This window comes from Dermochelys coriacea, chromosome 7, assembly GCF_009764565.3.
Source record: "Dermochelys coriacea isolate rDerCor1 chromosome 7, rDerCor1.pri.v4, whole genome shotgun sequence".
Taxonomy (NCBI): Eukaryota; Metazoa; Chordata; order Testudines; family Dermochelyidae; genus Dermochelys; species Dermochelys coriacea.
The window spans coordinates 28,878,813-28,890,675 of record NC_050074.1 but is presented as its reverse complement, the minus strand read 5'-3'; the positions used below and the strand labels follow the sequence as shown (position 1 = coordinate 28,890,675).

Here is an 11,863-nt window from a genome sequence, read left to right as displayed (position 1 = left end):
TGAGGGTAATGCTTGTGGTGCCAGAGACTGGTGGATTAAGGGAGCTGATCCACAACAGGCACAGACAAGACTCCCCCATGCTGAGGTCGTGGTAGCAGGGTGCCTCACAACCCTGGATACTGCTGGGAAGCATCACAATGGTGATTGATTATATATATATATATATATATATATATATATATATATATAATATCAAAGACCCGTGAGAAGAACTTAAAGAAGGTGTTTCAAACTGGAGTATGCTGGGGAGGGAGGGAGGAATTATACAGTGTATACACCTGTTTCAGGGGTTTCTTTGAATGGAAGTTCCCAATCCAATCGAGCTTCTCCTCCGACTTGATATACTCCTGCATTTAAGAATTCCCTGCTTCTTATAACAGATATGGACACAGTCAAATTCAGCATTCAGACCTAATTACAGAATTAAGCAGAGAGAGCTCTTGGCCTGGGAGGGAAATAAACCCTGACAAACACAAATACATTATATAAACTAGGAAACACGGCAATTAAAATTATGAAAAAAAGGTGAGAGATAAATGGAGGCATGTTCCATGCCGCAAAAGACTGACATTCCAGAACAGTATGAAGTGACCTAAAAAGACACTAGGATGTTTATATTCAGAGACCACCGCACTGCATAAAAGCCCCTGTAAAGTAAAATGATTTAACACAGTATTTTGTTTAAATCTTGTATTTTTATTAGACCTTCTCTGCATATATTTTATGCACCTTCTCCTCCAAGTCACAGTATAGTTTTGAACACTGGTCTGATGTAACACAACGTGCAATGCTTCAAACTACTCTGCATTCCTTGATTTGGAAACTGCCACTTTAACAGCCTGTACGATGGCATCTTTATCAATGCCAAACATCTTAAGGAGCTCAGCTGGTTTCCCACTTCTTGGCACATGGGATACAGCCAAGCGAGTGACTGTGATACCAGGCTCTCCAACTACAGCACCTGACACTGCTTCTCCAATGCCACCTAGGAAAAAGACAACAACATTCATAAAATTCATAGTGTCTAGGCTAACAGGCTATTTCTGCATAAGCAACTTGCTGCAGCTATTAAAATAAAAGACAATTTGGAAGATCTAAAGGTTACAAATTCATTTTGTTCCCATGATAAGGCTGCAGTGTCAGCACGGTCACCTCCTACAGGCTAGACTTAGGCAAACCAGGTTCAATTCCCCACTTCACCACAGACAGAGAGAGACCCGGGCAAGTCACTTCAGGTAAAATTTTCAAAAGATCTTAAGTGATTTATAAGCACTTAGGAGCTTAAGACTTATTGAAAGTCAATGGGACTGACGCACCTAAGTCAGTTAAATGATTTTGAAAATTTTACCTTTAGTCTCTCTGTGCCTTAGCTCCCCATTTGCAAAATGGGAATAAACTTTCCTATCTCACAAGGATATTGTCAGGTGCTCAGATACTCTGATAATGGGGAGCTATATAAATATATTTAAGATAGAGAGAACTCTCAAGAGGTCAGCAGTATCTTTCAGAATCTGGCACTAAGACAGATTTACTGTAACTTTACATGACAAGACCATCACCTCAGCAGTGTGAAATTAAACTATTGATTTACATTGGCCCAGCAGACACCTACATATGGTGCAACCGCAGAGAATGTTGAATTTATAAAAGCACCTGAATTTATAGCATCTAGTTGAATTTATAAAAGCAGCTGAGTTAGGTTCCTAACCCCACTGAATTCCAGGGGATTTAGGCACCCTGGTTTAGGCATTTTGTAAATCCTACTAGATGTCTAATCAATCTTTAGGTGCCTAAATATCTTCGTAAATCTGAGGCTGAATCATTGCATAATGCTGGGAGAGAGGTACAAAGAGGAACCATCTACTAACAACAGCTGCTGGAGGCTGTCTTGCAGAGGCAGACACAATGGGCTGGATTCTCTTGGGTTACATCATGTGTAGGTGGCTGAACCAGTGTAACTGTATCAATAAGTGAATTGCACCCTGCCAAGGCAATTGTCTAGTCATGCAAAGTTACAGTAAAAACATCTATGTAGAGCGGAGAATAGGTGCAAAAAAGCATGTGCTCAGTCAAACTACCAGCATTGGTGTCCCGGAACAATGGCGTGTCTAGACCAGTATTTACAATGATGCTATCTCACACATGTTGAAACACTGACCACAAACACCAGTCTAGGACAAACCCACAGTAACATCATCTAATGATGCCGTACTTCATGTTTGTTCCTCTGATGACGTCCCTTTTAATGCTTCCCTCCCAAGTAGAACAAGGCTGACACGTAGATCATGGAAACAGCAATCTGTTCACCTTTGTATATTGTAAAGTCTTGCCCCCACAGGACACTTTTACATAGGGAAGCCACTGAAGATTTGTGCAGGCAGAAGATATTTGCCATAGGCCCTGCACATGACTTTTTCCCCTCCTGGTGCTCTCCAGGTACCCCACAGCAATGATAGGGAAAATAATAGGTCCTGCAAGCCGCTGCTGCACAGATTATGGAATGGAGAGAGGACAATGGGAATGTATGCCAAGCAATCCAGAATCAAGCCCAATGACTCAGGGAATGCCAAAGAAGTGCACATAGCAGTGGCATCTATTACATCTTTTAACATACTGGCTGCTGTACATACTCTATGCTGGCCAGTGTGGAGAGGCAATCGTTATAGTCCCACAATCACCCTACCACCTCTGGAGTTTATAGCATTAGCAGGAACAGAAGGATCAAGATTTCACCGGATCCATGTTTAAGGAAGGACCCCAAAGGAAATGATAACTACAGGGGGCCTCTAATTAACCCAGCACCTTGAGGAAAAAACAGACTTTCACCCCTCATGATCAGTTTCCATTGTTAAGGATAAATTTGCAAGGAAGATGGCTGGAAACTTTTTTTTTTTTGAAAGAAATAAAGCCATGAGATCATCCATGATATTTCTGAGTCTCAAAAGTCAAGAAGAGACTGTAGGCTTGACAGGCCAGCTCCGTGGGCTATCACTAAGGTTGCAGGTCTGTCATGGATTCCGTGACTTTCCATGACCTCTGTGACTTCTGCAGCAGCAGCAGTTTGGGTGTGTGGGAGGGGGCTCAGCGCTAGGGGTGTGGAGGGTGCGGGGGGGAGGCACTTACCTGGGATGGGGATCCCCCTGCAGCTCCTAGGCAGAGGAAGAGGGGAGTCTTGGCACCAGGCCCCGGCCCTGTAGCTCCCAGCGCTTGTGGTGGGAACAGCAGAGGTGCTCCTGGTCTGGCCCCTGCCTCCACAGCCTAGGAGCTGCAGGGATGTGGAGCCTGGTAGGAAGCCCCGCCAACCTGCCCCACCAGCACAGGTCCCGGGTCACCTCTCGCAGCAGCCCCGGATTCCACCCCCCCATAGTCGGAGCACCCTTGCCCCCTTGAGCACTCCTGCCCATTTTAGTCAGGGTGGGTATTTTTAGTAAAAGTCATGGACAGGTCATGGGCCCGTGAATTTTTGTTTACAGCCTGTGACCTGTCCATGCCTTTTACTAAAAATACCTGTAACTCAAAGACAGCCTTAGCTATCACCACCTGAAATCAGCTTACCTTCAGGGTAATGGTCTTCCACAGTGATAATTCTGCCTTTGGTTGCTCTTGCATTTTCAAGTATGGTTATCTTATCCAGGGGTTTTATAGTGAATGGATCAATCACTCGGATGTAGATTTTTTCTGCAGAAGTGGAATTGTAAAGTTATTGTACAATATGGTATGTGCCTTTGAAGAATATGAGTTAAAAACTTCTGTGAGAAATGCAGTGCGAAACCCTGAGAGGTTCTTGCATAATTACTGAAAAAATGGCTCTAATGGTTTCCAGAATATGATTTGCAAATTTTTTATTCTGAACTCATGAGTCATGCATGCTCCCTCCCCATTCCCTCAGTCCTTGGAGATGGCTCCAGCTCCCAACACAGAGACCTTTACCTCACAATAAGTGCAGTATGGTAGCTGGACCCAGACTGAAGGCTTTTCACACACAGTCTTTATTACAGGTCATCTGCTACTTGCAAACTGTTTGAATTTCACAAATCACAATCGCTACTTCTCCTCTGGCCAGCAACGCAATCTGAGTTTACTCTGCCATCAGCTCAGAGTCTGAGGCCCACGTTGTCTGCTAAGGCACAGCCCAACTCAAGAGCATGTACAAAATGGCTTTAAGCTACCTTAGCTTCCCCCGTTCCTGGGCTTGCTGCATGTTGAGCCAGCTCTCACATATGTCAGAGCAGCCTGTGGCCTGGTTTAACTTGTACCAGCTACCAACCACTGCAAGGGGCCAATACAACAGCCAGGGATCGCTGAGGCACAAGGAAACCTCTGCCACGTTATGCTGACAGTTAGGGGATAGCTTAGGAACTGCTATGTCAGCTCTATGCCATCAGAGGATGCCCCTACAATGGGACGATTCCTGCGTGGCTGGTTATACTGACTTCAGGGCTTGCGGTGAAGTGCAAAGCAGTTACAGCGTAAAGGAGAATCTGGCCCTAAGAATCAAACTTACAAAATGCCGCAAGCAGCTCAAGGTCATGGTAGAACCTCTATCTACCCAGGCACAGTATGCAGAGCTACCCACTAAGCCATCTGAAGCATTAATTGTATTACACTCTGAACGTCTTGTAATCTATTCTTGGGCATAGGCTATTGCATTAAGAGGTGGATTTTGTTGGTCACAATCTCCTATTATTCCACTGAGGGATTTTTGTTTACTCCAAGAGATGTCAGTGGACTACAACATTGTAAAGGATAAGGGCTTCCTGCTTCTATTTAAATGCTGAGGCACTGATCAAAAATCAAGTTCGCAATGAAACATACCTACAGCAAGAAGCATTGTGTACCAAAGTCCTATTTCAATTATCTTATTCTTATTATAGCAAATAATTTATGCAGAACATTTCAAATAAACAGGTCAGATTTGTTATTCAGTATTTGTTATCCTGTTAACTGAAACAGAGTTAAGTGTGCCAACACAATTAATCCCTTCCTTATATAGTGTTTAGCACATTCTGGGCACAATAAAAAAAAAATAAGTTAGTACTCAGCCAACTGGTTCAGATATCCTAGAAAAACTTTGGCTTACTGCAGTATATTAATCCATCTTCAAACAAACAATATACAAGGCATAATCAAAAACTAATGTGATAAAATAATGCAGGACTTAAAGAGTAAGTGTAAATAATAATATTAAAAAAATTTCAGAGACAGGTGGTACTTGTAACCCAAGGCAGATTTTATCATTTTGAGTCCTGGTTGTTGGTGTAGTTCAATGGCATCCAGCCTGTATGCCATTGTATGCTGTATTAGTGTATTCTGACTGGTTAAAGAAAACAGAGAAGCAACAGTTACTCTTGCTAGCAGCCCCACTAAAGTAAATATGATTACACAAAGGAGTGAATATTTACAGGATGGGATGCATATTGTGTATTTCAATTAACAGGAGGTCAGCTATTTTATAACATGTTTTTATATTTAAATGAGTTTCTGATTAGCAGAGTTTACATTTATCTGTACAGAAGACAACTATCCAGCAATCCGGTTGCCTGGTACTGATTACTTATCTGTAACTAGACCTAAAGAAACCTCCATTCACCTTTCTTCAGCTGCTCTGCTGCAGCTAGTGCCTCATGCAGAGTCACTCCTGCTCCAACAACAGTGACCTGGTCGTCCTTACTCTTGACCACCACCTGAGAGGAAAAAGCAAATGAGAATTATATTTTTTTTTTAAGTTTCCTCTTTATGATAAATGTTGTTGATGGTTATTTGACTAAGATTCCTTTAGTTTTCTTTACGTATTGACTAGATGGAGACAGAATACCCTGGAGAAGAAGGGTTTTTTGAGAAGGAACCTAGTATGTTATTTCAGATGGCACAGTTCTCTAGACAGTACTTACCTTGGCTTGTCCAATCTGGAAGTCCTCGTTGCTGCTATAGATAACTTCATTTTCAGGACGACTGGTCCTTATGAAACAAACACCCTGTTTCCAAAAGGAACACAGCCTGAGTTACAAAAATAGCTGTGGCTAAGGCATTCTAATTTTTATACACATAAAACAAACTTTCCAGAAATTGATTTTTTTCATTCCACTTAGCTCTGGGTTTCATCCCTTCAGTATTATCAGTGGTTTTATTGAGTGAATTTTCCCTGCCCAACAATTCTCCCTAAATCCATCACTAGTGCTTTTCAATTACCACTACTCTCAGTCATCGCTGCACAGTTAACATCTTTTTCATGGTACACAAGCAATTTAATATCTTACTTCTCTTCCAAAGGTCATCCAGTCTTTGCTCCTGGAAATGAATATCCTACCTGGCCTAATTAGGATTTAAAATCTTACCACGCTGCTAGCAAGCTAAAATCTCTACTCAGTCTAGCAGCTTGAAGATCAAAACGAACTAGGCAAAAGAGGAAAGCCTCAACTAAAAGCAAGGAAGTTTATATTCTTTCTGTTCATGTTCAAATGCTCTTCTAAAGGAAAGTATCAATTCTTTTAACAAACCACCACCTGTATTCCTTCCCTCTTTTCCCTTGCTCTTGCTCTCCTGCTCTATGTTTTGCATCTCTCTTACGATTGGCCATATCTGACACACCAACATCTCAACGCTGCTTTGGTTAAGGCAGCAGTAGGAGAGACACAGGAGCAGCGACTCAGATTATTCAATCTTTGTTGAGGCAAACACTCTTATTTTAGTCAATAGGAGTTTCACACAAGCAGGGACTGCAGCATCTGACATTTTGTTGCCAGCAATCTTTGGAGACAATGGATCAAATTCAGTCAAAGACAGCTTGGAGTAAGCAGGAACATAAATGGATTTATCCTCAAATCCTCATTTTGAGATGGGCAATGAAATCCCAGAGGAGTTAAGGGATTGGCCCAAGGTGACACAGGAAGTCTGTGGCAGCACCAACAGAATTTAGATCTCTTGAATCATAGCCCAGTCTCTTAACTCATTAACAGGAGACTGGAAGAAAAAGGGCCAGATCCTCAGGTAGGGTAAGTCAGCATAGGTCCAATGGCGCTACAGTGATTTACACCAGCTGAGGAACTCCCCCATATGCTTTAATTTTTGTCCACTCCATCCCCAATGCCTCCAAGTTACACTCAGCTGGGCTGAATGTGTACCCCACAGAACACCACACTGGGATACGTTATGCTTTTTGCCCACCCACTGAATACCAAAACAGAGCTAGTTACACCATACCATTCCCCACATTTTTGAACCAGTTTAGACCCAGTGTCTAACCATTGTTCAACCATTTATGTGAACGTGCCCTAGAGTACAACACATCTCCCATTTGTGCACTCAGCACCAGTCAGGGCAGAGTTTGTCTATACCGGAGCTGGAGCTCTAATTTCCAGCTCAGGCAGATATATGCATGCTATCTCTGATTGAGCTACAGCGCTAAAAATGAAGCGCAGATGCCGAAGTGCGAGCAGCAGGACAGGCTAGCCTCTCAGAGTACAATCCCATCTGAAATCCTAGACATGTACTCAGGTGACTAACCCATCCTGCTGCTTGCACCGCTGTGGCTATGCTTCTATTTTTAGTGTATTAGCTCAATCAGAGCTAGCAGATACACTGGCAGACCAGGTGGCAGCATATGTCAAGGCCCCAGGCCTCACTGAACACTTACAAATGCATAGCTGGAAACCAGTTTTGCTTGCCCGTATATTAGCATCATCAAAATAGATATTAGATGTTAAGTTGACAAGAACGTGTTTAGACTTTTTAAAATGCTTGTAGGGTGCTGCATGTACTGATGTCACTTATATAACCACTATAGCCCATGGTATAAATCAGGGGTCTCAAACATGTGGCCCGTGGGGTTACTTTCTGTGGCCCGCCAGCTCCCCGCATTTACCTAGAGTGGCTCCGGCCCGGAGCACACGGGGGCAGGGCAGGCTCCCTCCCTGCCCCCGCGCCGCTCTGGGAAGCGGCTGTGACCGGGGGGGGGGGGGAGGGCGGAACGGACGACAGGCACAGGGGTCTGTGTGTTGCCCTGGCCGCTCCTCCAGATACCTCCCCTGAAGCTCTGGCCATAGTTTCCCATTCCCGGCCAATGGGAGCTTCGGGGGAGGTACCTGGACGAGTGGCCAGGGCAACACAGACCCCTGTGGCTCCCCCAACCAAGTCCCGGCCGCTTTCTGGAGCGGTGCAGGGGCAGGCAGGCAGCCAGGCCCACCCCCGGTGCGCACCAGGCCGGACCCGCCCCCCAAACCCCTCCTGCACCTCGATCCCATGCCCTGAGCCCCCCGCTGCACCCCACGCCCCTCCTGCACCCTGACCCCCTGCTCTAAGCCCCCTGCCGCACGCCTCCTGCATCCCAACCCCCTGTCCTAATCCCCCGCCGCACCCCACACACCTCCTGCGCCCCCTGGGGGCAGGGAGGGGACAGAGTTGGGGTGGGGATTTCAGGGAAGGTGTTGGAATGGGGGCAGGGAAGGGGTGGGAAGAGGCAGAGCAGTGTGTGGGGGGGTGGTCAGTGGTGCGGCCCTCGGGCCAATGTACTATCCTCATGTGACCCTCGTGGTCATTTGACTTTGAGACTCTTGGTATAAATTATACTGAGCATTTGCATTCTAAACCTCTGTAATTGTATACCTCACCAAACCTGTCTGGCCTACAAGATGGCCCACTGAAGGCAAATGGGTACTGTGTAGCATCAAAGGAGAGAAGCCTTGTTGATTGCATTCCTAACTCCCTCCAAGAAGGAGAGACCCATGCATGAACTCATCCCATCAGTCTGGACTCTGGAGTAGAGGGGAAATCTAATTATAGAACATACCACCAGTCTGGGGTGTCTGCCCTGCCTTTTGACAGTGCCTTTAGACACTCCACACAGCATGACAACATCTATCCAAGCTGGAAATCACACCTGCAACTCCAGTGTAGACATATCATCAGACTTCTCTAACTGAAGGAGATGTGTTGCCACAATGCCAATGCCTTTGAAACTGAGGCATACAAAAGATGGGCTAGTAACAAACAAAGTTTCCATCACTTATAAAAAATATATTTAAAACAAATACATATTTTCCAGTTCAGAAATGCTATGGCATAAACCTTAGTGTTAGCAGCTATTTCTACTGCTTTTTCAGCAGATACAGCATCGCTGGGATAAAAGACAGTTGAATTGGGAACAGCACGAAACATGCACAGATCTTCCAGCCCCATCTGAGAAGGTCCATCCTCACCTAAAAGAAGAAAAAAAAAAAAACAGGCACAAAATGGAATGACTATCTGCTCTGGGGACTCATTACAGCAAAGAAGATCAAAATAATATACATCAGGCACACAGAGGACATGCAAGTCTACCTGCTTCAGAAAAGAATCATCTTCTCTTTAAACTTGGAACCATCTAAATAGTAAATAAGAAGACAGAAGGAAACTAAAAAGAAAGAGAACTAGGGTTATAAAGAAAAAAAACAAAAATAAATGCAACAACAAAACAATAGGAAAGAAAGAAGCAACTAAAACAGGAAGTGTACGGAAGTAAGAGGAGGAGCTATAAGACATCATAGCACCTTCAGATTTACAGTTCAGCACGGAAGTTTTGTAAGCAAAAGTTACTCTCAAGTAAATGGTGTCACTCTGGATTTAGACTGCTGGAAATGTGAAAGGAAAATCACTTCTATTTCATCAACAGTTAATAGCCCATTTGATATGATTATTTTCAGATTTTTATGTTTGTTTAAAAGACTAAATGAAGATCCATATATTGTAGTAAATAGTCTCATGAAAGAGCAGCAAAAAGTATATATATTATTCATTTAACTGTTCATGTATCTTATGGCATAAATTGCAAGTCTATTAAAAGACTAGACACTGAAAAGCATTCTGTATGCCATGACTTGCCACAGTTAAAAACAAAAACCCAACAGAATGCCCTTATGTAATGGGTCTCTGGGGATGGCACTATTCCAGACTAACCCTGCAAAGACTCCTGAATCCAATCATGTCACTGCCTGCAATGGCAAAGGACAAGCAGGAGCAAAGCCTATCTCTTACAAAAGAGGTTACAAAAGAGTTGACAAGAAAGGAGAAGAAGAGTGTGTTTTTATAAGAGAAGCCCCCCCCCGGCAAAAAAAAAAAAAAAAGAAAAAAGAAAAACAACTGAGGAATTTTCAAACAGTACCAAACCCTGGCTCCTATGTAAGCTCAATGAAAATAATGTTGGAACCAGGGCAAAAGTGAACAAAGGGCTTAACCCACAGTCATGACATAGGAAAAACCTCCCACTGACATGCACGTACATACAAGCACTTGCACTGAATGGGACTTCAATAGGAGTTTTCCCATCATTAGGTCTGCACAGTGGTTATGCTTCCCATTCAAACTGGCAAGCAGAAAGGCAGGGACAACAACTAATGGACAAAGCAAAAAACCCTGAAATTCAACACTACTAACAGGCAATTGAATCAAAACCCAAGATAAAGATTCTAGTGTTAGTTCCACTTCCACTTACATTTCAGGCTTTTACAATTCACCTTCAATATTATCCATTATTGTTTAGCACCCACAATGTTCAAGGTGCTTTACAGGTAAGTATTGAGAGAGAGTTCTGCCCAAAAATTACTATTTAAGTAAAAATCCTGTTAAAGCAGAAATCTGGCATACAAGGGCAACTAAGAATAGAAAATTATTCAAGTTTTTATGCAACAACTTCCCCTGGCTCCAACAAAACCCAAGAATGTTGCGGTTTTGAACTCCCCACAAAATGGCTTGAATGACAAAATGTCATGTGATTTGTCAACACGTTAGAATTACTAATATTGTACATTAAAACAATCATTAAGATGGCAGAGATATTTAAGACATTCATATACGCACTGTAATTTCTGGTCATACACATTTATACTGTCCAATTATTGGCTTCTATAGCACACTGTAATGGTTCATAAACCATTATGATCTAATCAGGTGACTAGCTATTTTGTTGTTGTTGTTGTGATGTAAAGTACATATTTACAAATCTGACTCTGACCATTCATTTATTTTATTGGCTCAATTTTCAAAACCACAGAAGCCCAGGATCACACAATAGTGTGCCCTATCTTCACAGTCAATTTCCACCACTGGCAGTTCAAGTTCTGAACTCAGTGTGAGCCAGGGGTTTCTATAAAAAGAATTCTTTTTTCTAAACAATGTAAACAACAATTCTTTTTGAGCCTTTCTATCTCAAAAGGACTCTTTCCAATTTTTCCCAAATATTCTCCTTTGCAAGACTGTTGGTAGACATACAAAATTTTAGGTGCAAAGAAGTTTTTTCAAAAAGGTTAGAAGTGGGGACAAAATCCAACTTAAAATGGAAACGGTCTTATAACTATAACTATGGAGTCCCCACTGTAGCTCCACAGTAAAACAGTCCAAATGACAAAGGCCATGAAGCAGATCAGAAATCACTGCTCTCACAAAGGCAGTTCAGCTAATTATTGGAGTCTCATTCTCCCTAGCTAGTGAAGGCTAAAGATGAACCCTGATTTCTCTGATGGGAAAGAGGCTCTTGTTCCTTTGGATTTTGCTGCTGGTTAAACACATTAGTGTTAGATTGTGAGAGCTACAGACTATGAAAAGAAGGGAGGACTAGTCTTTACAGAACACGGTTTGTAAAGAAAAAAAAAAACCTCTTAAAGATACACCCATGCCATAATCCTATGTGCTATAGTGGGTGTGGAGACACTCAGCTATAGCTACATTACAAGTCTTTTAGCGACATGGCTGTGCCACTACAGCCATGTTGCTAAAAGGCACGCAGTGTAGGTGCTGTTTGTCGGCAGGAGACAGCAGTTTTGTTGACAGGAGAGCACTCACGCTGACAAAGCACTGGTCACTTCGGTGCTTTTTGTCAGTTAAACTTTGGTCG

General features: G+C 43.0%; 1 protein-coding gene across 1 annotated transcript in view; it reads right to left on the bottom strand.

Annotated features, from left to right (window-relative positions):
• Positions 1-675: 675 nt before the first annotated feature.
• Positions 676-11,863, bottom strand: part of TKT (transketolase) — a 35,168-nt gene continuing 23,980 nt past the window's right edge. The window contains exons 10-14 of the mRNA XM_038411131.1: positions 9,064-9,194; positions 5,892-5,975; positions 5,591-5,684; positions 3,556-3,678; positions 676-985 (exon numbers count right to left, since the gene is read on the bottom strand). Of these exons, the coding sequence (XP_038267059.1) occupies positions 798-985; positions 3,556-3,678; positions 5,591-5,684; positions 5,892-5,975; positions 9,064-9,194 (620 nt within the window). The 3' untranslated portion in view covers positions 676-797. The remainder of the gene's footprint in view (positions 986-3,555; positions 3,679-5,590; positions 5,685-5,891; positions 5,976-9,063; positions 9,195-11,863) is intronic.